We start from the raw sequence: 24,671 nt of genomic DNA, 5'->3' as shown, positions 1-24,671 counted from the left end.
TGCGAGTGAGCAAAATGTCCGGGAACTTCCGATGCAATGCGTCACAAAAATTACATACATGCGCCTCCTTGAGATTGAGAAATTTAGAGGAAAAAATGAACCAATTTTACAGTTTTTTTTTTTGCAGGAAAGAATAAACTGACTTGGAATTTGCAATGCAGTGCCTAAGGACCTGTCTGGGAAGTTTTTAGCAGCTACAGCTTCTCACAAAATCTCCAGCTCTCCCCAAACAGTTTAAATTGTCACCCAGAACTAAGAATCTGTAGTTATAAAATATAGAAAATGAACTAGAATCCAAAAGCTGGAAAACCCAGCTTCTCTATGTTCTCAAAAGCGGCTACCAACCAATAAATTCTTATAATCGTAAGCTCCCAAAAAGAGCCTAAAGGAACCTACAACGAGTTTAGCATGTGGCAGCCCAAAGACTAGCGATAACGGTGGTTCAGCCAGTGGTGGGCTAGTAGTCGGTAATGGGCTAACGGCTGCTTCATAAATGCGCATAGGTGGTGAGGCGGGGGGGGGGGGGGGGGCTAATTTGCGAGTGTTTATCCACGACAATCGCAAGTGCTAATTCGTGACCAGTCGCACACGCCCTCCCCGTGCGACTGGACACGTGTCACGCGCGGAGAGGGGGCGGCGGACGGCGCGGTTTCTTTTTTTTTTTTTGTGCGGTTTCCGCCAATGACACGGTTTCTTTTTCTTTTTTTGCGTGGTTTCCCTTTTTTGTTTTTTGGGGTTTTTTTCTTTCTATATCTTTTCATTTTTTTCGTTTTTTTAATACGTATTTTTTTTCTTGTCATTATTGTAAAAAGATCTAGTTAGTTCCCACATTAATCTTCTTTGTGAAACTTGTTTGCCACAACCTAGCTTGGCAATGAAGAAAATAGTAGTTAGACTTGGTAGGTGTGTCTGAAGATATATGTACATGCGAACTACAAAGCTGTGTGGCATCTTCCTGAGCCAATTTTTGTAGCGGTAGATGTCCAAAACGTCAGTTTTGTAGTGATATCCCCAATGTTGCAATTGACCCGCATATATACAAGTTTTGTCAATCAGATTGAAGTTTGTCAGATATTTTGTTCTCCCTTATTCTGTTGTGCCACTGTACTAACTGCATGCATGGCAATAGTTTTCTCTGTCATGTGCAAAGCATATTTCAGGATTTGATCAACACAAATTATTGAACACATACTCCCTCAACTTCTACAGACTAGCACCAAAATAAGGATTCAATTACCATCACGCAAATGTTTCCAAGAGTTTATCATTAATCTGGCAGGATTGCCCATAACACTAGGGCAGATCGAAGTCTAAAGAGTTAGGAGTAAATGCTATACTAATACATGGAAATAGCTTACAAAAGATGCCACTCAGATAACACTCCAGTTTTTACAATGCATAGATAGAAGCCCCTCTATCCATTCAAGGCGGAAGCTTGCTGACAGCTTTCCAGGTGACTTTCACAGAAATGGTAGTGAAATCACCAAGCTTCACCACTTCCTCTACAGTTCCATGAAAACCAGCACCAAATCTGTGCTCCCACCTTGTACAAGGCAGCTTCTCACCAAGATCGATATCCGCTGGAGACCCTTCAATACAGAGATCAAGGTGACTACGTCTCACCACCGCCACAACAGAACTAATTTTGCGACTAGATTGTGCAACACCTCGGAAGAGACGGAGCACATCGCTGAAGCCACTGGTTTTGGCATATAACTTCAGATTAAGGCCACAAGCACGTGAATGTATAATCTCAACATCAACTGTTGCTTGAACTGCATTTACAAGCAGAAGAAACTTCACACCCAACCCACACTTCTCACCATACAGACGGACAGTTTCGGTGAATGATGTTGATCTCAAAATGTTGGTGAATTCAGTGCATCCTTCAATCAATGTGCCACCTTTGGGCTCATCCTCAGCCTCAGGTGAGTCTTCAGTCCGAATACAGAGTTGGAATTCAAACAGTGCACGGCTTGTAATGCAAATACCTCGAGCTGGGCTAGTCAATGGTAAACATGCCATACCCTACAATGAGGAACACCAAGTATTACATCATGTATTTGAGTTATTCTTCAGTAACATCACATACCACCAGTACATGTGTAAGAATGCAATCAAGAAAAATGCTATGTACAGTGACGATGTTATTTTAAGTCTTACTGTTAGATTGGATTGTGCTACATGCATTGAGAGAAATATCCAAACTTACGAAAATAATTACTAAATGTCAATATGCCAAAACATGAGTATGGAAGCAAACAGTCACATGTTTGCAAACTAAATTACCGTCTTTGGTTTCACAGAGACAGCTTCATAATTGTCAATCGCATGCCTAAAGACATAGTTGCGCAGAGGTTCCAAGTCATCCCGCACCGCAAAAAACCCGAAGATTTTGGCACGTCCAGGCTGGGTATGGCGATATCCAGAGATTTACAGATCAATCAACTGGAGCAGATTCATCGAATGGCACCTACACCCATTTAAGCAATCAACGGTCCGAGCGCTGTTGACATTGACTGCAAAATTGATGACTAAAGAATGAGAAATATGTGCAGGTTTACAGTAATCTATAGATGATGATATGACAAAAGAAAGCACCAGAGAACTCAAAGAAGTTAATTTAAAGAAGGCATTTACTTTCAGATTCGTCATCGAGTCGGTAATCAGAACCAAACCAATGCCTGCGTTTGTCAGTGAGAGGATCGTTGAAGGCACGGAAAAGAATGAGTGGCAAAGGGCCTTGAAGGCAAAGATCTGGAAATCTATACCGCGCTTCAGTCTGCGCAGAATGATCACTACTAAGCCTTGGAAAATCATCAACCGTAAATGGGCGGTGCATCCCTACATAAAAAAAATCATGGGATAATTAAATCAACTGAAACAATTTCAAATGCTCTGGAGTTTGATCTACCACCATCTATCATTTGTATGGAAGCTAAAATTAGACGCGTGACAGAAAACATAGCGATGGAAATCGACAAGTCAAAAAGACTATACACTGAACGTACATGAATGGTTGCACACTCATTTCTTTCTTTGTGTGTGTGTGTGTGTGTTATTATTACCAAAGTTTAGTAGGATCAGGTACGAACTAATTCAAGCAAGATGTTCTTAGTGATGTTCGTTGAAGTGTCACCCAATCAAAGAGCAAAGCACCGGTTCCTAAATCCTAATCCAGATAGTCAATCACAAGCTAAAAGAACCAAGTAAATAGATAAGCACCTTTTTTCCCATTATATTTCAGTCTGAATCAAAGAAGGGAACTTATAAAAAAAGCAAGGAGGCACTAGCTTAACTCAATGATGGACTGCCACTGCACTGTATGTAACATTATATTGCGGCATGCAGACATTGAATTGCTAACATCCTCTAAGTGTGTGAGTGTAACCCTGTGGAGAAGAGGAACACACACTGCACTGCGCCGCACCTTGATAGTTCATACAACTACACATTAGTAACTGTAGGTTGTTAGTCAGATACTCAGATATTTCTCAGCTACGTACCTAATGCACATCTTCTGTTTCTGAAACTTGTACTGTTGTACAGTACAATATGGAGTGAGGGCACATGCCAACAAGTGAGCAGCATTTCAGTTATTCAGCAATAGCAGATTCATAGCATGAGACAATCAAATTCCTGAAATTACTTTCAACCAGAATCTCTGTGGCTTATCATCAAGAACAAGCAAAAAAAAAAAAGTAAACCAATATGCAAATCGCTTAGCACGTTGTTTTCTGCATTACATATTTCAGTCGGAATCAAAGAGGGGGAAAATTTAAAAACCGAAAACTGAACAAGATTACAGAGGCTCGTCGAACGAAATATTCAGGAGCCATTCAGATAGTAAAAGAATTATAGTGATCATCCTGTACCTTCTTGATCCTCCTCGCCTTCGTCTTCGTCTTCCTCCTCCTCCTCGTCGCTGACCGCGCAGCTGTCGTCGGAGTCCTCCCCGTCGTCGCTCGGAGTCGGAGGAGTTGAGGGGGAAGGCGGTCTCTTCTTCCCGCGGCCGGGGTCAGCCATCGCCGCCGCCGCCGACTCGTCTCCGCCTCCATCGACCTCCATTTCTCCTCAACACCGCCTCCGCCTCCGCCTCCGCCGCCGCCACCGCCGCCACCGCCGGCGATCTCTCCCACAAACCCTAGCAAGAGGAAAATCGAGGACGCTCGCTAGCGTCCTCGATTTTGCAAGTGGGGGCCACATCGCTGCCGAGTGGGGCCCACGGCATGGCGTTCGTTTCACTGACAGGTGGGTCCTGGGTCCTGGGTCGCTTCTTCTTCCGAACTCCGGAAGGGGAAGGGCCACGTGTCGATTTTGCAAGGCACTAGCGCCCAACTGCAGACCGTAGTATTGGAGTACATCTGTGATCTGTACATACAAGCATTTCTTATCTTTGAAAAAACAAACATTTTATAAAGCCTCTTTGTACGGAAAAATTTTAGACGAATTTCGTAAAATTTGAAGAAACTATAAAGTTATTTGCATGACCGAACAAATTGTCCAGGAACTTGCAATGCAATGCCTAACAGAACATACAAGCATTGGATGCTAAGTTAAATCCATGTATGATATTTCTTCGATTTGCATTATTTCCTTCAATTTATCTTCCTTCTAAATTCTCCATCAATGTATGACATTTTTTAAAGAATAATGTATTGTATGATATTTCTGCGTTGTCAGGCTTTGCCTGCATACACCAACCAAAATTCTTCCGAAACACAAGGATCTCTTTTGATAAACTTCATATTTCACAAGGCAGCGAAAAATATAATTTTTTTAATAATAAAACAGAAAAACTACAGCATGGTGTCTCATCTAGGGGAGCGAGAACGGGATAAAATGAGTAGTGCTCCTTATCCACTAGACACGCTCCTCTTCCGCCCATCGCTCTCCGCCTAGCATTGCCACCCTCTTCCTTGTGTGCTTCTCCTCCTCCTCCCTCCCCTCTTCCTCCTTGTCCGAGCCAGCTTGGAAATGGATCATCGCTCCTTCTTCCCTTCACTGGTCGTCTGGTCCCTGCTCATTCACATGTGCTCCACTCTTGGTTGCTGCTCCGTGCCACTCATCAGTGAATCAGGAAGCGGGCTGCTAACACCGAATCTAAAGGTCTATGGCCTTACCATCACCGGATCCAACCCAAGCGCATGTTGGCGACGAGGGCAACGGATGGGATTGGTTCCATGACATCCTCCTTCGTATCATGCTTGCAGCATGGCGACGCCCACTAGATCCGGTTCCCATGCCGATACGGGAACAACTAGGAAAAAATGAGGTCAGGAAGGACGCCAACCGTCACGAGCTCTGCTGATACCCATAGATTTTAGACTTGATATATATTGTATCATGGGTACTAGACCTGATACTCATAATACTTCCTCCGTCCCACAATACTTATTTTTCTAGCATTCAAAAGTTATCCCAAAATGGTTATCACTTGGAAGTACTACTTATTACACCAACCAATTCTAATTCAAATTTCTTCCCATTATACCCCCAACCACCATCTCACATCCAACTATACATTAGTTACTAAGGGGTATTATAGTATTTTTTTCTCTTAACCTTAGTACATACTAAACAACCTAGAATGACATATATTTTGGGATGGAGGTAGCGTATCAGGCCTGTTATTCCTAAGGGTACCATGTAGATACTAGCTAATACCTATAGCTACTAGCTGATTTTTGTATTTTAGATAATGATAGCTACTAGCTGATACGAGCACATGGTACTCCCTCCATCCCCTAATATAAGGGATTTTGATATTTTACTTGCACTGTTTGACCACTCGTCTTATTCAAAAAATTTGGACAAATATAAAAAACGAAACATTATTTTTAAAATACTTTGGATAATAAAGTAAATCACAAATAAAATAAATAATAATTCTAAAATTTTTTGAATAAGATGAATGGTTAAACAGTGTAAGTAAAATGTCAAAATCTCTTATATTAAGGGACGCATGGAGTATAAGTATCAAATGGTAAAGTGCAGGGAAAGGACACGTGGCACCGCTAATTGGCCGACCGGCGAACCATCTGCCGCCAGCGCCTCCTCTCCTCGGCTCCAACTTTTCCTTCCCTCGTGTTTGCTACAAGCATCACCCTGCTACTGCTATGGCCAACGTTGCCAGTTTGCCACCTATGTCAGTGCCTCCCAGCAGCTGATGCCTCCTGCTAGCGTCGTTCTGCTCAAGGTGCGGAGCACAAGCACGCAGCGTAGGACATGATGGAGGGGCAGATCGACTCACGAGTATGAAGTGGAGACGTGGATAATGTTAGCGCAATTAGTTAATTTGTGTAGATGAGCAAAGTTACCCTGATGGGACCCACCCCTCCTGCACATAAAATAGAGTGACTTTTTAACACATGATTAATTACGTATTAGCTAATTTCTTTTTAAAAATGAATTAATTTGATTTTTTTAAGCAACTTTCGTATAGACAATTTTTACCAAAAAAACACACCGTTTAGTAGTTTGAAAAGCATGCGTGCGAAAAACAAGGGAGAAAGGTTGGGAACATGGGGTTGCAAACACAGCCTCAAGCATCATGCTAATACAGTATGTTGCATTCTTTGTGATGGCACTTAGGGCAAGTACTGTAACCGCTTCATGTTCCCCCTAAATTTACCACATAGGATTAGGTGATGAGTTGGAGAAAAGTTAGGAGAGAGAGAATGAGCCACCCCTCATGCAAGGGGCAACCTCCACACAATCTCCAAGAAAAATATAAGATGATGTGAGAGCAGGTACAATAGCAGGCTATAAGCCAGCTGCAAACATATTTTAAGGAGATAAATCAGGAGAGAGAAGAGCAGCGGGCTACAGATTTGTAGCCAGCTGTAGCACGGACTTCAAGACGCAGTGTGTCTATGACAGGTGAGACTAGGTATTAATAGTGTAGTATGTAACTATTGTATGAATGAGCTATTAGATTGGCTATAAATGAATTAGAGCTAGTAGTTGGCTATACTATTGAACTTGCTCTGAGAAGATGACATGGTTTAAATTAGATGTGTCACTCACCTCCACTTTAAAACTTGCCCTTACAGACTCTTCACCTTTTTTAGCCAGCCGGTGGTGAGTCTCTGCCACTCTGATTGGCCCGAGACTTTTCACTGCACATTTCTCTGCAGTTCTGCATGCATGACTGAACATTGAACAAACTGTTCAGGAACTTGCAATGCAATTCCACGCCTGATGGAAACCTACAGGCATTGGGTACCAAATTAAAGCTATGTTTTGTACCAAACTGCAAATCAACGTGCATTCTTCAGAAACACAACGGCGGTCTCTTCACAAGGCAGCAAGAATGTCATCTACTTTACAACGTTTCATTCAGAAACCATAAAAATTCTATCAGTCTTTCACAAAGACATTGTCACTGTTTACATTTCAGTATGGATGGATCAAACAGCTAATGGAAGTTTTTTCTTTCCACACAAATTGGCTACTATCTACAAAAGGAACCATATCATCAGTAAACAGATAAATCTGTTAGTCGGCTGCGAGCAGCAGGGTCCAAAGTTCTATTGACAGATCCATGGCCACCCTAAGAGATCACTAGCCTTGCTAACATATACGTTTCAAAAAGTTCTACATTACTCTGACAAATTTGTCCCTGACACTTAGGCAGCTCGAAGTCAAGCATGTTAAGAGTATAACTCTATAGGTGTCGAGATAGCGCACAAAAAGATGCCAAACACATAACATCTTCCAATTTTTACATTGCATATAGAAGCTCCTCTATCCCTTCGGCGGCGGATGCTTGTCGACAGCTTTCCATGTAACTTTCACAGAAATTGTGGTAAAATCACCAAGCTTCACCACTTCATCTGCAGTTCTATGAAAACCAGCACCAAATTTGTGCTCCCACCTTACACAGGGCAGCTTCTCACCAAGACCGATATCTGCTGGAGACCCTTCGATACAAAGATCAAGGTGACTACGTCGTACCACCGCCACAAGAGATCTAATTCTGCGACCAGATTGTGCAACACCTCGGAAGAGACGGATCACATCGCTGAAGCCACTGGTTTTGGCATATAACTTCAAATTAAGGCCACAAGCAGGTGAATGTATAATCTCAACATCAACTGTTGCTTGAACTGCATTTACCAGCAGAGCAAACTTCACATCCAATCCACACTTCTCACCATACAGACGAACAGTTTTGGTGAATGATGCTGATCTTAAAATGTTGGTGAATTCAGTGCATCTTTCAATCAATGTTTCACCTATGGGCTCATCCTCAGCCTCAGGTGAGTCTTCAGTCCGAATACAGAGTTGGAATTCAAACAGTGCACGGCTTGTAATGCAAATACCTCGAGCAGGGCTAGTCAATGGTAAACATGCCATACCCTACAATGAGGAACACAAAGTATTACGTCATGTATTTGAGTTATTCTTCAGTAACATCACATACCACCAGTAAATGTGTAATAATGCAATCAAGAGAAGTGCTATTGACAATGAGGATGTTACTTTAAGTTTTACTATTAGATTGTTACTGTGTACAGTGATGATGCAATCAAGAGAAATATCCAAACTTACAAAAATAATGACTAAATGTCAAACATGCCAAAAGATAAGTATGGAAGTAAAAAGAACCAAACCAATGCATGCGTTTGTCAGTGAGAGGATCATTGAATGCACGGAAAAGACTGAGTGGTGAAGGGCCTCGAAGACGAAGATGTGGAATATCATAGAGTGCATCAGTCTGCACAGAATGGTCACTACTAAGCCTTGGAAAATCATCAACAGTAAATGGGCGGTGCATCCCTATACAAAAAAATCATAGGAAAATCAATCAACTGAAACAATTTCCATGGCTCTGTAGTTTGATCTACCACCATCTATCATATGTATGCAAGCTAAAATTAGACGCTTGACAGAAAACATAGCGATGGAAGTTGATTAAGTCAAAAAGTCTGTAATTATGTATACTGAATATAGAATAAAAGGTTGCATTTTTTTTCCTTTTTGCATTTTATATTATTGCCAAAGTTCATTACAAGTAGGATTAGGTAGGAACTAATTCAAGCAAGATATTCTTAGTGATGTTCCTTCCAATGTCACCCAATCAAAGAGCAAGAACTGAATCCTAAATCCTAATCCAAGTTGTCAATCACAAGCTAAAAGTATTAAGGAAACTGATGAGCACCTTTTTTTTTTCAATTGTATTTCAGTCTGAATCAAAGAGGGGAATGGGAACTTATAAAAAGCAAGGAGGCACTAGATTAACTGAATGGTGGACTGCCACTGCACTGCATTGAACATTATATTGCGGCATGTAGCATTGAATCGCTAACATTCTCAAAGTGTGTAACTGTAACTCTGTAGAGAAAAGGAACACACTCTGCACTGCACTGCAACTTGATTGCCGCCTTGATAGTTCGATACAAGTACATATTAGTAACTGCAAGTTGTTATTGCCAGGTTTTTTCTCAGCCATGTACCTAATGAAGTAAATGATCCTCTTCTGTTTCTGCAACTTGTACAGTATGGAGTGAGGGCACATGTGAAGCAACATTTCAGTTATCCAGCAGTATCAGACTTGCAGTATGCTATTTCCTCTCTCTCTCTCTTTTTTTCTTTTTTTAGTTTGGCTTATCATAAGACAATCAAATTCCTGAAATTACTTCTAACCAGAATATATGTTACTTATCATCAAATAAATAGATTAGCACGTTGTTTTTTTTATCTGAAATTTTCGCCGTGCTCGGCATTTCGGTCTGAATCAAACAAGGGGAACATATATGAAACCGAAAAACTGAATAAGATTAACGACTCGTGAAACAAAATATTCAGGAATCATTCATCATTCAGATAGAAGAAGATTTAGAACTCATCCTGTACCTTCCTGCTCCTCCTCGTCGTCGTATTCCTCCTCCTCCTCCTCGCTGCCGCTGTCGCTCACCGCCCAGCCGTCGTCGGAGTCCTCCCCGTCGTCGCTCGGAGTCGGAGTTGAGGGGGAAGGCGGCCTCTTCCTGCCGCGGCCGGGGTCAGTGCTCGTCGCCGCCGCCGCCGCCGCCGCTGACTCGTCTCCGCTTCCGTCGATCTCCATTTCTCCTCAACTCCGCCGCGGCGCTCTCCCGCAAACCCTAGCGAGAGGAGGAATCGAGGAAGGCGATGGCCGCCGCAGAAACGGCGGCAGTAGACCACGCGCGGCGAGGTGGGGACCACATCGCTGCCGCGTGGGGCCCACGGCATGGCATTGACGGGTGGGTCCAGGAGTAGTGGACTTCTGAATTCGGAGGAGGAGAGCCACGTGTCGACTTGGCAAGGCACTAGCGCTTATAAAGTGCGAATCCTACATGAACATTTCAGATGAATTTCGTGCAAACTGAGCAAACTGCAGGGTTATTTGTGCGGGTGAGCAAACTGTCCGGGAACTTGCAATACAATGCCTAAAAGTAATTACAGACATAACATACACAAACACATTTCTTGTGCCTCCTTGAGATGGAGAAATTTAGTGGAAAAAATTGAACAGACTACTGTACTGTAGGTACTGTAGAGAATTTGATTTAGAAACCATGGAATGTATTAGTCTTTCAAAGAGACACTTGTCACAGTTTACATTTCTGTATGGATGGCTCAAACAGCTAACGTAAGCTATTTAATTCTTTCCACACAAATTAACAACTATCTACCACAGGATGGCCACTGAAAAGGCACATCGCTCTCTTTCTCAGAAAAAAAGAAAGAACAAACATCATCACTAAACGAATAAATTTGTTACTAGGCAAGGCGACCTCTTGATGCATCAGCCAGCCCGACCCGTTTAGGCCCGTAGCTCTAAGAGATCGATCACTAGTCCCGCCAGCAGACGAGCATGGTGACGCAGCGACGCATGATGTAGAACCTGGCCCTTTGCTCCTTCACCAGGCTCGCCAGCCGCCCTGGCACAGACCGGGATGGGCCTCTCGAAGCCCGGCCCTCCTCCAACCTTCGGCTGCCCTTCTTGGTGAGCTTCCACTTGTCATCCATGCACATCTCCATCTCTCTCTAACACACCCTTTGCAGCTTCTCTCTCTAAAAATGTATAGGTTGAGCAGACTGGTGCCTCTTTCTTCTGGTTGTGGCTGGAGATTTTGGGGAAGAAGGTTTGGTATGCAATGAGGCATGGGTGGGGGTATTTATAGTGCACAGTTGCCAATCAATCCAAGTGATATGTTTATGCTAATGTATGTGATTATGCATTGGATTTGGAGGGAGATTGATTAGCTAGTTAATTAAAGTAGGACTTGGTTTAGTTTATATTGTTTGGTGGGGCATCTCTTTCCATGTCTGAAATAATTTATGGGACCATGTCCCCTGGGGCAATGGCCATGGGACACTCCCTTTCGGCTCTGCTCATGTCATTGTGGTGCAAAATATTCATAATTGATATGGATCTCTGTATTTTACCTTGGTTTGTACTGTTGCACAATGCTAGGATCTCTGTATTTTACATTGGTTTGTATTAATTGCATGAAGCATTCGAATTCTACTGAGCTGCTGCTAATTGATATTGGGTGTTAGTTTTTTTTTTTGAAAAAAAAAAGATTGCTATGTGATTGTAAATGTTGTGCTGTAGGTGGATATTTTAGGAAAATTGATTCTTCTCAGTCCTTTTTTTCCTAGAAAAATGTTTGGTTTCTAAAGAAGTTTTTTTTGGTTAAAATCAAGCAGGTTCAATTTTAAGAACAATATTCTAACTGATCTAGGGTGTTGATTCCGTAAAAAAAAATCTATGTAATAGTAGAAGTTGTATTACAGGTGGATTCTTTTAGGACAACTTGATTCTTCTCAGGCATTTTTTTCCCTATAAAAATTCTGCGTTAGTAAGAATTTCTTTTTAAAAACCATATGTATTCCAAAGCAGGTTCATTTTTGTGGAAAAATTAATCCGTTTACGATAATCTAATGCAGGATGCTCTCCTCTAGAGAGTGAGAGAAAAAAGTTCACATTCTACTGCATCTTGTCTACATATATACGTGTGTATATACGAGTACAAATGTACAATGCACACATACGTACACGTGTGCCCACGTGGGAGCACCTACGTGGTGGGGCCCATGTGGCAGGGGGTGGTCAGTCTCGGCGACAAGCCGCCGTCCACCGGCCGGCATCGCGTCGCCGGAGAGAGAGAGAGAGGGCGCGCGCAGATGCGGCCACACAGCGTCGCGCCCACAGAAGCGACGGGTGGGCGCGGCGCACGCACGCGCGGCCACCACCACCACCCACGGAGCCCACGGATCTTCTGCGCCCGGCCAGCCGGCCTCATCCGAGCACCACAGCAAATTCGTCTCCGCCGCTGCATTCTATTCCATCCATCCGTTCTAGAATAAACCAACTTCGTATTAGTAAATGTTATGAGGTTAATTTATTTTAAAACGAAATAAACCAACTTAGTATTAATAATTTTTTTCCTTCCATTTGCCTCAAAATAATTAAGTTTACTTTTGAGAAATTATTACATCAGATTTTGTGAAAATGAAGAATAATTGTATTAGGAGTAGATAAAGTGAGAAATAGCTGCATCGAGATTTGATAAAATAGGAGTATTTAGTCTTTTTTTTATTGCTACGTATGAGATTCTTAACTTCGTCTTCTTCGTTTTTCGTGCGTATATTTTTCAAAACTACTAAATAATATGTATTTCATAAAAAATACTTTAAACTATTAAAGTGATATATTTTCTAAATCTTAGTTAATTATGTATTAATTTACTGCTCTGTTTGCGTGCGGATGAGGAAGGGTTTCAAACCTTCTCAAAAGGGGACAGCCAGCATTCGGATTTCAGAGCATGGCACTGTCTCTCTGTGATCTTGGACTGGATGAATGCATGCATCCGGCAGTGAGGCTGATTGCTCACCAATCCGTCATGGGATTTTCTTTTTAGAACTCATGGCAGGAGTCAAAGACTAATTTTTGAGATATATAACATCTCTCCTATCCCTATCTCTTTCCCTACCCTACATCATTATTGTCATAACAAAAATGAGAAGGAAGATTGGGATCGCAGGACAACGGACAGCCTTCGCGCTGCCCATGCCCTCGTGTCTTCTGTCATAATCCGTCACACGGTAATATGATAGGGACATGCTCCTGTGAGCTCACACGTACTAATGATGGCACTCTTTTGTACGTCTGAATTTTACCTGGATTCTATGGGAATTTTTAACGGAGACAATTAATTTTATTTCAACGGTTTAATTGACAGATTCAAGTTTTTTTAAAACGGGGCGTGATTTAGTGCTTTTTTATAAGTAATTAGTTGTCCATGTTGTTTCTCCTTTCATTTTCAACTAGTGTTGGATCACGCATTTGTTTGGAACTTTATATTGCCATTTGTTGGAGAAACAGGGGGAAATTTAAGTGTTCAGATTCATGTGCACCAACACATTGTAGCACACAAAGCCCACATGGCTCCTACTGGACCAGACAGCACATTTATGTTTGCACACGCTGCATCAGGACAAGCCATGCACAGGCAATGGTCAATTAGGCTGCAATTTGACCTAATTAAGTTCATGTCCGTTGATCTAACTACATTGATGATATAAATCTCTACACATTGGTGTAACCATATGTCCATATGGCAAATCTGAATAGTTTTCTGAAAAAAAAAAACAAGATTTGGAGAGAGAGACGTCACTCCAAACATTTTTTTAAGAAATTATGAGCGTGTTAGGGATTGAATACGAGACCTCAGGGTAAAACAACACAACCATTACCTTTGTACTATTAAGTATATCTCGAAATAGTTTTATGAACATAACAACTCCAAGTGTTGTGCCGGATATTTCTTTTTGGGGAAGGTTTTTTTAGGGATTTAATAATCAGTTTTATAGATTTTTATATGCATGAATTTATAACACGACAATTATTTAAGAATGTAAAAAAAGTACTACCTCCGTCACAAAATAAGTGCAGCCGTGGAACTCCGTGTCCAACGTTTGACCGTCCGTCTTATTTGAAAAATTTATAATTTTTTTTAAAAAATAGTCACACATAAAGTACTATTCATGTTTTATCATCTAATAACAATAAAAATAGTAATCATAAAAAAATTTTAAATAAGACGAATGGTCAAACATTGGAGATGAATAGTGCAAAACTGTATTTATTTTGGGACGGAGGGAGTAATAGGCAGCAATTTGTGCCGCAAACAAACAAGAAATCAAACGGTTAGAAGATGCCAATCAACAAAAGCAAAGCTCATCCACTGCTCTGGCTTCACTGTCTGCCATGTGATTATCAGATAAGCTTAGATTTAGCTACCTTAATTAGTTTATTATCACAAAACCACTATCAGCTAACTTTTCGCCACATGATCATCAGTCACTAGGGGATAGTGAGCACAAACCAGCAATGCCACTGACACTAATCATTATTTGACCGGTCAACAGCGCATGCCGTCACGACACGTGTCCTGATCACGACAGTGGATACATCATGCCGGCCATGCTTATGGCGGTTAAGTGGATAGATATTCAGCTCAATCTTGATCATCATTTTTGCCGACATGAAGCCGAAAGATACACACATATTATACTCTACATGGAAAAATCCATATATGCAGAGACAATCAGACAAGATAGAGTGAACAGTGATCAACATGAGATATATATGATGGTGATGAATCATGCTTTTAGCCCTTTTGTGGTGTAATTAATCTGAAACCCATCATGCATCAGCATGTGAGCCAAGTAGATGCATATGTGATTGTCAAGTATGCAACAAGTGAAGCCATGTGCATGCAGAGAGACAGATTCTTATAATCTCTCCATGACACATGATGAGCTCTGGATATTTATTGGTTGCAAATGGGTCCAAATTAGGGTTCAAAACCAGCCTGAAATCAGGCCAAATTTATGAATGTACATGCATGGATGGAATAATTAGTGGTGGCAGGAGACTGATTTGCAGCCTAAATGGTGGATTTGGGAGAGAATTTAGCAGGCCAGATCTGGTCATGAGAGGGGACAAAGTGACCAACTGTCTAGTTGTCCATTTGCCCCCAAAGCTTAATTTTGCATCACATGTGCAGTGGTTGATGGCTTGATGCAGTGTTTAGATTCTGCACGAGGATGATCGTCCTTTGGCAGGACCAAATCCGATTGGCCGTGTGTCTCGCAAGGACGATGTGATGGCTCAACGGTTAAGACATTTTCGTCCCCTTGCTAGCAGTGACATTTTCGTCACACGACCTTGAGTAAATTATTCAATTTTAACTATTTTGTGTTATATTAATTAGTATATTACTCCCTCCGTCCTTAAATGTTTGATGCCATTAACTTTTTTAAACATGTTTGACCGTTCGTCTTATTCAAAAACTTTTGTAAAATATGTAAAATTATATATCTACATAAAAGTATATTTAACAATGAATCAAATGATAGGAAAAAATTTAATAATTACTTAAATTTTTTGAATAAGACGAACGGTCAAACCTATTTAAAAAAGTCAATGGCGTCAAACATTTAGAGACGGAAGGAGTAGTTAATAATTAGATAGTATGGAGGAATTAATTATATATAGGACCCCCAGTAATTTTTCTTCTGATCGAGTTCATCACTTCTTGCTATGTTATATAACTTGACTCTCCCTCTTAATTAGGAGATGTCTATGTTGGAGATTGTTTGGTTTGAGGAAAGATTTAGGTCCGATCTAAAAATCCATGAGTTCAAGAAAGAAAAACTGTAAAACCTTAAAGCATATTAATTGTCAGAAAAACCACAGGACCCACAAAAGAAAAGGGAAAACCACACAAATTGCTACTGGAGGGAAACAACAACTCATACAAAATGTGGGAAACTCAAAAGAAATATAAGAAGGGGAAATAAAGGACATAAGGAAACAAGCAAAGAAGCCCATCTGGGCCCAAACTACTAGTAACCAGACTATTGATCAAATTGGGCCCAAAGTTCATTGTGGCCTGTGATCAAATTGAGTCCAAACTACTAATCACCGATCTAGTGGAACCCAGAATGGGTTTCTAAGTTGGGAATAAGTTCACTTTGAGTCCCTCAAATATAGCTCCAATCTAATTCATGTCCCTCAACCGTAATACCAAATATGTTGACCACTTGAACCCCCACAACTATTGAAACCGGTGCAAAAAAATAACCCCCTTGGTGCTTTTGTGAGTGGTTTTCACTGATGTGGCGCATTGACTTATTTGACTGGCTGACTCAATGTGTGGGACCAACATGTCATTGCCTCCATCTTTTTTTTCCTCCTCTTTCTTTTCTCTCTCTCCTCCCTTCTCCTTCTCTTCCTGGTGCGGTGCAGGTGACATAGGTCGGCGTCGGTGGCGGAGCACGAGTGTAGAGTGAGATGCTCATGGGCGCGGCGATGGTAGCACAGGCGCTGCGGCGGGAGCTAGGCGACGGCGGAGGACACGGGAACGCGAGAACACCGTCGCCTCGACGTCGGCGCGGCGGACCCCGGCCCGAGCCTCCTGTCCCTGCCACCGGCTTCCCCAACCTCCACGCGCGAGGCTGCTACGGGCGCGGTCGGCGACAAGCTAGTCCAAAAAGAAGAAGAAAGAAGAAGGGGTTCGTGACTTTCGTAGTGGACGGTGGTCGGGGAAGGGGCCCGCAGTGTCGGAGGTGGAGGAGGGGCCGTCGTCGCCGGCGATCGGCAATGCCGAGGAAGGAGTAGGGGGTGTTAGGGAGCTAGCCGGGGGAAGAAGCCACGCGTGAGGAGGCTGAGCTCCAACCGCTGCTCCGTCTTAGGTTGCGTCGTCGCTTCGCCTGGTCACCGTCGGCGTCGGGGAGGATGGAGGGAGGCCACACGTTGGCCTCTCCATCCTCCCGCCTCCCGCGCCCGTTCCTCGTCGCCATTGCTCCACGCTGTCGCTCCTCGTCCCTGCTCCCTTGCTTCCGTCGCCCTGCCGCCACCCACCACGTACGGTGCATGCGCTCCCCCCAGCTGCTGTCGAGAAATCATGGGGGAGAGAAGGAGAGAGGGTGAGGGGAGTATGACATGTGGGCTCTACTTTTTTAATGATTGGGATGCTACATGGCACGTCAGCAAATACCACTATTAATACTGCCTGAGCGTTAAATTGGGCCGGTTTTGATAGTTGGAGAACCAAGATATCTGGTGTTGCAAACAAGGGTAGATTGGATCAATATTTTTGAGAGTCAAAGTGGAATTATTCCTTCTAAGTTGGCCTATCAGGGAGTTCAGGGCGAAATCCTAGCCGCCGCCGCCGCCCCTCCTCCTCCCTCCTCCGTGCTTCGCCGCCGCCGGAGCTCGTCGCCGGCAAAGCCGGGCGACACGTTGGGATGGCGGCGGTGGGGCCATCCTCCTCGGCTCCACCTCGCCCCGGCGCGGGCGTGGCGACGATGGCGGCGGGACGGCAAGGTCGTGGCGACAGGGACGGCGCGGCGACGGCGCGGAGTTGGGCGCGGCGGTCACGGTGTCGGCTCTCCGCGGCTCCAGCGACGGCGTCGCCAGATCTGGTCTCCCCGCTTGGCCGGGGTGACCGGCGACGGGCTCGGTCGTCGCTGGCGCCACTCCGCGGACCTGGCAGGGGGGTGGCTAGCGGCGGCGATGGTGGCGGATGTGGCGGCGACGAAGTTGGCGACGACGGCGGCGGACTGTGGCGCGTGCCGCGACGCCGGCCCTCATCAAGAACCTCGCCGCCACGAGGAAGGCGCGGCGCCCTCGTCAATGCTCCGGCTGTGAACGCCGTACCCGTGACGCCTTCCTCCATGATGCCGGCGACCCGTGCTTCACGCTGCACCTCCGATCCGCGCCACCCCGGCCGGATCTGGACGGTTGGCGTCTGGCAGCGTTGGCTAGCGACGGTGGCGGCTGGACGGTGGTGGTTGGACAGGGGTGTCCGTGGCGGTGGCGGTGGTGATGGTGGCTGACGGTGGCGGCTGGCGATGGTGGTGGCTGTGGCAGTGGCGATGGCGGCTGTCGACGATGGTACCTATGGCGGCGATGGTTGAAGGCCATCATCCGGCTGACGGTGCGTCGTCGGCGGCGGCGATATGTGGAGGCGGGGCAGGAGGAGTCCGGGAGCGGGCGCGCTGTCGACGGCGGGAACAACTGTGGGCGGTGGCCTTGGCCGAATCGCTGAAGGGACAATGTTGTTGACCGACGACGATCCTTCTTGTGCGGATTGGTGGTGTGGGTTTGGACAGGGAATCGCGGGCGAAAGCCTTGCCGAGCCATTTGGCTGGCTGACAACGGCGACGCCGTTTGGCGTCGTTCCCCTCCTTGGAGGCGTTGTTTTAGCATACCCCTTTCCTTTCCCTACCATATTCTCTGGGTGAAAACCTTGCTTCGGTTCCGAACGAGTGGTGGCGGCGATCCACGTCGCATCCTCCTTGGGGGCACCGCTTTGGAGAAACCTCTTCGTGCAAGGATATTGTCATTGGTCTATGCATTGGCTTCGAACTTCAGTCCTAGGCCTTGACGAGGCCTTCTAGCTCCACATTTTATTTTGCTTTTCTCAGTTTGGGTCCTCTCTTCTCTTGTTTGGTGTGTTCAACTTGTCTTGAACTACACTCTCTTCTGGAGTGGATCTTTGTAATAATTGGCTGTAGTTCTTTTTGAGCAAAGGCCGGGATATTATATTCCATTATCTAAAAAAAAAGTTGGCCTATCTAGTTACAGCAACTTTACTCCACGGTCCATAAGTCCAGGCCACAAGGGAGAACAGGAAGAATTTTTTTCGTTTTTAGATTTTTTTTTAATATTTACAGAAATAATCTATCGACCAAAAAAATTGCAGAAATAGCCCCTGCCGCCCTAATGGTGGGCGGCAAGCTGACGTGGCAGACGGTGGGTCGACCGCGCCGTCTGCCGCCGTCGGCCAAAATTGCGATTAGGCCCTTGCCGCCCGTACAGAGGGCGGCAAGGGGCTAATTGCAATTTTGGCCGCCCATAAAGAGCTTGCGGCCGTACTTTTTCATCTGGGTCCCTTGCCGCCCCAATAGAGGGCGGCAAGGGACCCAGATGAAAAAAGTACGGCCAAAAGATTTTTCTATGTTATGTTAATAATAAATAAAGAAGTATTTATTGGTAAAACTTGTTAATATTGTTATAAAAATGTATTGAAGTTGGTTGTTGCGCAATTTCATATGTTAAGTGAGGTATTATTTTGTACCTTATTCGACGTATTAGTACTCGGATAATTTATATATGCCTATCGCAGTCTGGGTCATAGAAACATTATATGGACTTAAACAAGGAGAATTATGTAACATGAAGAAATAGTAGTACAATTTGAACATGATACAACTATTTGCATTGCGGTTACATAGATGATATTAGATTCGAACTATGTCACATCCTGATTTTTGTTTCAGGATTTATAAATTATTTAATAAATTAATAATATAATTTATATTAAATGTTCTTTAATTTACAAGTGAAGTTAAATGTGGGAAATAAAATTTCCTAAATATAAAGCATGGATGGATTTAATTTTTATTAAATTCTCCATGATTAAGTCAACTCTCTGAAATTTTCTCGGATTTTTCAGAGCTCAATTCCTAAATGATACAAAGAACAGTTCAGTAATTATTTGATCATTAATGATCTAATTATAATTGTTAAGAGCTTTTCTTGTTTAAAAATCCTTAAATTATAAATTATTGTTTAAAAGGAATTATTAGAAATGATCTTAAAAACCTAAAAGAGAAGATCTAATTTTAATTTGTTAAATCTCAATATAAAATTGGGCTAGATAAAATTTTGTTAAATACTTTGCTTAATTCTATAATTCCTAGATTTTTCTGGGATTTATTTGAGCTAAGGAAGTATTTTTAATAAATGGAATTGCATTTCAAGAATAATTTAAATTGAAAAATGTTTTTAAATCCTCCTTTTGGCTTTGGGCCGAAAGTCGGCCCAAAACCTCTCTTCTTCTCTCTCCCTCCCCGGCCCAGTCGGCCAAGTCCGCCGAGCCGCCGCTCTCCTCTCTCTCTCAGCCGCTGACAGGCGGGACCCACCTGTCAGTCTTGTCTTCCTCCTCGCGCCGCCGCCGCCGCCAGAAACCCTAGCGCAAGCCGCCGCAGTTTCCTTCCAAATTCGGTCGCGTCTTTCCTTCTCCGGTGAAATCTTTAGAGGGGAAATAATCTCCTCGATCTCCTCTTCCTTTTCTCTTTTGGAATCATCGTCTAAATCGCTTTGGAAGTTCGTGGATTCGAGGTCGATTCGGATCGGTCTCTCTCTCTCTCCGAGCCCGAACTTTCCATCCCGCCGCCGGTCGCCGTGGGCCTTCGTCGCCGCTCGCTAGCCCCTTTATAAGGATCCCCGAGCTCTCCTCTACCCGCCGCCACCCTCGCCTTCGCCTCTCGTCGCCGGTAGCGCTCTAGCGCCGTGTGACCTAGCGCCACCGTCGTCGCCGTCGCTTCAGCCGTGTGCCGCCGCCGTTCCGGTCGTCGTCATCGCTCGGGAAGACCGCCATCGTGGTCGCCAAGTCGCCGCCGTCCTCGTCCGCCCCTTCGCCGCCGCCGAAGACCGCCAGAGCACCGCCGTCACCGTCGACCCGATCTCCGCCGCCGTTTCTTCCTCGTCGCCGGCGCCGTCCGTTGCCCTTCCGCCGTTGTTTTGGTCACCGGTGAGTTCGCCGCGTCGCCCTCTACCCGTTGGTGTCCTCCATTTGCGTCGTCGCGCCGTCGTTCGCCGGCGAGCACGCGAGGCCGAGCCGCCGCCGGTGCTGACGTCATCGCTGACATCATCGTTGCCGTTTCCCGTGAGCCGGTCGTGGACCGTTCGATCTCGGCCGTCCGTTTTGGGTGGATCGATCTCGGCCGTTCGTTCCCGTGAACCGCTGCCGTGCACCCGGTCCACCGCGAAATCCTAGCCGCTGACGCAATAATCCTCCTTTTCCTTTTCAAAAATAATTCATTATTGCGTCGTAATTCAATTAAAATCCATATAAGTGTTTTAATCCGATTTAATCTTTAAAAATTCATAACTAATTCATTATAACTCAGTTTAATGTGGTTCAAGTTGCAAAAATTATATAAAATAAAGATCTACATATTAAAATTGTCCATAAATTGAATTAAATTTATTTAATTCTTTTTAAATGGGCTTTAATTAGATTTAATCTTGTAAAATTCATAATAAATTATTTGAAGTTAGAATGAGGCCGTTCAAGTCTCATAATTCATCTAAAATTATGATCTACATGTTTGTTTACTTTTTATGTATGGTTTATTTGGTTTTTATTAGTCTTTTTCTTTGTTTTGCGTGTTAGCTTGTCGTTTCCGTCGTTGCGAAGGTTCGCGAGTGCGCCGGAAGTATTCAAGAAGATTAATTGAATACCGATTATTGCAAGGCAAGTCACACAGATCCTAAACACAATCCTTTGAGCATGTTGATCCTATATTTAAATTCTCTATTTATTTCAACTGTGCATTTATTTTCGAATGTCACTGGGTGGTGTGAATCTATTCCTTTGTTATGGCTTGTTTGCATTGATTACTTTATTCCTTGATACCTTGGGTTATTATAACTTGACTAATTGAGCTTTATATATTGGTTCAGCTAGATATTAGATATAATTGCTTAGCCATGCTTAGAAACATTAGCACACTATTGGGATAACTTATGACTCACTATTATTTAATGATGGTTTAAAGATAGTTCACGATGGTCAATCGTGATTGGTTAATTAATTACTTGTCAACTAAAACTTGATAATGGTGGGTTGTGAGCACATGGTTTTGAGAGTCGTGCTCATGACAATTAAGAACCGGTTCGCGAGCTACTATTGTGAAACATTAATCGTGCCAACCACAAGCCAGCGTGGGCAACGGCTTTACCTTTTGTATAACATGATTCATTACGGAGCACCAGACTGAGAAGTGGCGGAGATAAGCCCACGGGGGTCGCTGGGGAGTCCATGCCTTGTTTTATAAGGGGGTGATTATGATCCAGGAATGGTGCACTGTGGTGAGTTGTGTTATGCAGAGGGTATTGTCACAGCCTCTATTCGGGTACTTTCCAGTATCGCGACGCATAGTAGACATGATGTTGAGGCTGTGTCTTGTGGGTACAGTGGTACACCTCTGGCCAGAGTAAAACTATTCGAATAGCCGTGCCTGCGGTTATGGGCGGGTTGAGCAATGTTTTTCGTGATTAGTCTCACACCTCTCACAATAGTTATAGATGTTATACCTGGTAATAATTTGCTTAGCTCCTGGTTTGGAGATTAGATCTGTACAGCCGGGTATGGTTGTTCAGGATGGTTGGGCCTGTGCAGCATGGGTGTGCTGTTCAGTGTTGATTAAAATTTCTGATTAATTACTCCACTGTTTTACCTCTCTTAAATGTTTTGCTAAATGCTGCTTTTGCAAATGAGCCTATATTATGCCATCCTTTGGTATCCTTGTGCACGTGCATATTTGCTGTGTGGCTTGCTGAGTATGTCATATGCTCACCTTGCAATAATCAATCAACCTCAGTTGAAGAAAAAGGATCCAGAAGGAGAAGACGTTTGGCTTATACCCCAGTTGAGCTGCCTGTGGGAGTGGAGCCGGAGCTTCGCTAGATTTTATTTTCCGCTGCAGTTTTCTTCATGGTGAGGACTAAGTGCCTCTTAAGTAAGTATTTATCGTTGTAATTAATTTGATGAATCTGTATATTAAATTGTCAGTTTGTGTACCTCGGCTGATTCCTGGACGAGGATTTTATGCACAAATAAGTTCGGAAATTACTAGTGAATTTCCGGGCGTGACAAACTAGGAGGGAGGTAGTGCAATAGTTGAACACAACGACGATGTAGTAATGGGACAAGGAAGCATGACAGTAGAAATTTCAATATGCCAAGTTGTCCGATAATAGGTAACCCCTACGTGAGGATCCCTCTCCTCTCTCAAACCGCGCTTTAGTAACCCTGTATTGCTCTGGTAGTTCAAGCTGCACAACACGGCTAGGTGGAGTTAGAACCTTTCTGGTGTCTATCCATTCTCTGTATTGACATCTCCTTGGTGGTTCCTGGGAGGAAAGAATAGATGTAAAGCAAGCAAAGTTAGTAAATGTTGTGAGAAAATAAGGATTCATGTAATCAAAATATTCTTACCATGAAATCGTCGTCAAGAATATTTGGACAAACAAAGAACCTTCGACCCAATGTTGTAGGATTTATGGAACGAAGAACCTGACAACGATCACCACACCTGCATCTTGGACGGGCTTCCCATGGAGGGAGTGCCGTAGTTAGCACCTGCCAGTCGCTCTGTTGTTCACGACATTGTCGTTCATAAGCCGCGTTTCTCTGTAAGTATTGCTCAGTACTTTCGGATGCGAAATACCAGCGACCTTCTTGTAAACAAGTGGTTAGGTCGAGAACGGGATTTTCTGTATCGACCCACTCGATGTATGCGCAAGCCGTAGTGCGGGTCTGCCGAATAGAGTAGTGTTACGAAGAATAAAGCGATTGCCCATACGGAATGAATAAGCATATGCAGATAATAAAATACCTCACGGTCATAGTTAGGGCACCTAAAAAAGCGCCTTCCTCGAATATCAGGATTCCTCGAAGCCATTAGTTGGCATCGATCACCACATAGGCAGAGAGGACGCTGGCACCAAGGTGGTAGTAGGTATACACAAGGATCGCTACGCCAGTTTGGATCCTCAACACCTCGGCGTCTAGCCATTGACGAAAGCCGGTCGGATTTGTAATGAAGCAAGTGGGGAAGAGAGTACTGAATGTGACTGAGTTCTGAAAGATTGTGAGGCCTCACTCGTTAAGGCGACTTATATAGGCGCAAAAAATCGAGTGATACCCCTGACATGTGAACGTGGTGGGGTATGGTGGGTACGCCTGATTGGCGCCGAAAGATACATGCATGATCGGCGCCGAAAGTTACATTGGTTGTATGCGCCAAATGGCGGACAAATACTCGTATCACACGCGAACAAAGGAGGCTGCATCGGTACGGCAGAAAGTAGTCGTGCATGCGCCGAAAGGTATCGTGCATGCGCCGAAAGGTATCGTGCACATATAACAACAACGTAGTCATTACACAAGCATACAGTACTGGAAAGTGAAGCAAGTAAACAAAGAGAAGACTGCTCTACTGGCCCCGCCCCGCGCCGCGACCACGCTTGGTCCTCCGGGCCTGTGCTCGCGCGTGGTCCTGGGAGTAGGTGAAAAGATCCGGTGGCACAGTACGGGTAGCACGAGTGTCCCGCGGAGGAGTGGCCTGCGCCTGGTCCTGCGTCTGCACCGGCAGTGCGCCTCCCAGCTGTGAGGGGCCGATGACGTCCTCTGTCGAGCCTGAAGCGAAGTCGAAGTCAGTGATGTCGAAGAGGAAGGTGGAAGGCAACAAGCAGTCCGACGAGGTCCCAGCATGGTCCAGTGGTGGACCCTGACTCGACGTGCCGGCTGCCTGTGACGAAGTCCCGGTGTACTGCCAGAACTGCGCTGAGTGCGAGGTCGACACAGCTGCCTGAGATGCTGACCCTGCAGCCTGGGAGAAGTGGGCGGCCTGCGTTATAGCGAACTGGGCGAAACCTACACATCGACAACGGGACCCTTGTAAGCTAAGACATAAAATGTATGTAAATTGATTGTCGAAGTAATGTTGTTTTTTTAAGTACCTGTGGGGGGCACAACAGAAGGCCTAGCCGAGGAAGGTGGGGTGCTGAACGGTGCACGAAACCCTGAAGCAATCGGCAAGTGAAACGGCTC

The 24,671-nt window shown here is 44.3% G+C and overlaps 2 protein-coding genes across 7 annotated transcripts; both read right to left on the bottom strand.

Annotated features, from left to right (window-relative positions):
- Window positions 1-1,211: 1,211 nt before the first annotated feature.
- LOC4352598 (uncharacterized) lies at window positions 1,212-4,161 on the bottom strand. Of its 5 annotated transcripts, XR_010738643.1 has the most exons (5): window positions 3,876-4,161; window positions 2,772-2,844; window positions 2,641-2,684; window positions 2,290-2,519; window positions 1,212-2,028 (listed from the first exon to the last, which is right to left on the bottom strand). XR_010738643.1 is itself a non-coding variant. In XM_015762607.3 (4 exons), the coding sequence occupies exons 1-4, from the start codon at window positions 4,066-4,068 to the stop codon at window positions 2,460-2,462; spliced, it is 324 nt and encodes a 107-aa protein (XP_015618093.1). In that variant the 5' UTR covers window positions 4,069-4,161; the 3' UTR covers window positions 2,307-2,459. The 5 variants fall into 5 exon arrangements, 3 of the variants coding, with proteins under 3 accessions (XP_015618093.1, XP_015618091.1, XP_066162664.1); XR_010738642.1 differs by having other exon boundaries at window positions 2,641-2,844; XM_015762607.3 differs by lacking the exon at window positions 1,212-2,028 and having other exon boundaries at window positions 2,307-2,473.
- A 3,148-nt stretch (window positions 4,162-7,309) lies between these two features.
- On the bottom strand, window positions 7,310-10,108 carry LOC4352597 (protein transport protein SEC7). Of its 2 annotated transcripts, XM_066306570.1 has the most exons (3): window positions 9,862-10,108; window positions 8,619-8,784; window positions 7,310-8,364 (listed from the first exon to the last, which is right to left on the bottom strand). In XM_066306570.1, exons 1-3 carry the CDS (start codon window positions 10,067-10,069, stop codon window positions 8,343-8,345), a joined length of 396 nt encoding a protein of 131 aa, XP_066162667.1. In that variant the 5' UTR covers window positions 10,070-10,108; the 3' UTR covers window positions 7,310-8,342. The 2 variants fall into 2 exon arrangements, with proteins under 2 accessions (XP_066162667.1, XP_066162666.1); XM_066306569.1 differs by lacking the exon at window positions 9,862-10,108 and having other exon boundaries at window positions 8,619-8,759.
- Window positions 10,109-24,671: the final 14,563 nt, after the last annotated feature.

Source organism: Oryza sativa, chromosome 12 (assembly GCF_034140825.1).
Source record: "Oryza sativa Japonica Group chromosome 12, ASM3414082v1".
Lineage (NCBI taxonomy): Eukaryota > Viridiplantae > Streptophyta > Magnoliopsida > Poales > Poaceae > Oryza > Oryza sativa.
The sequence above is the reverse complement of the archived record's forward strand: the minus strand, read 5'-3'. Positions and strand labels throughout refer to the sequence as shown.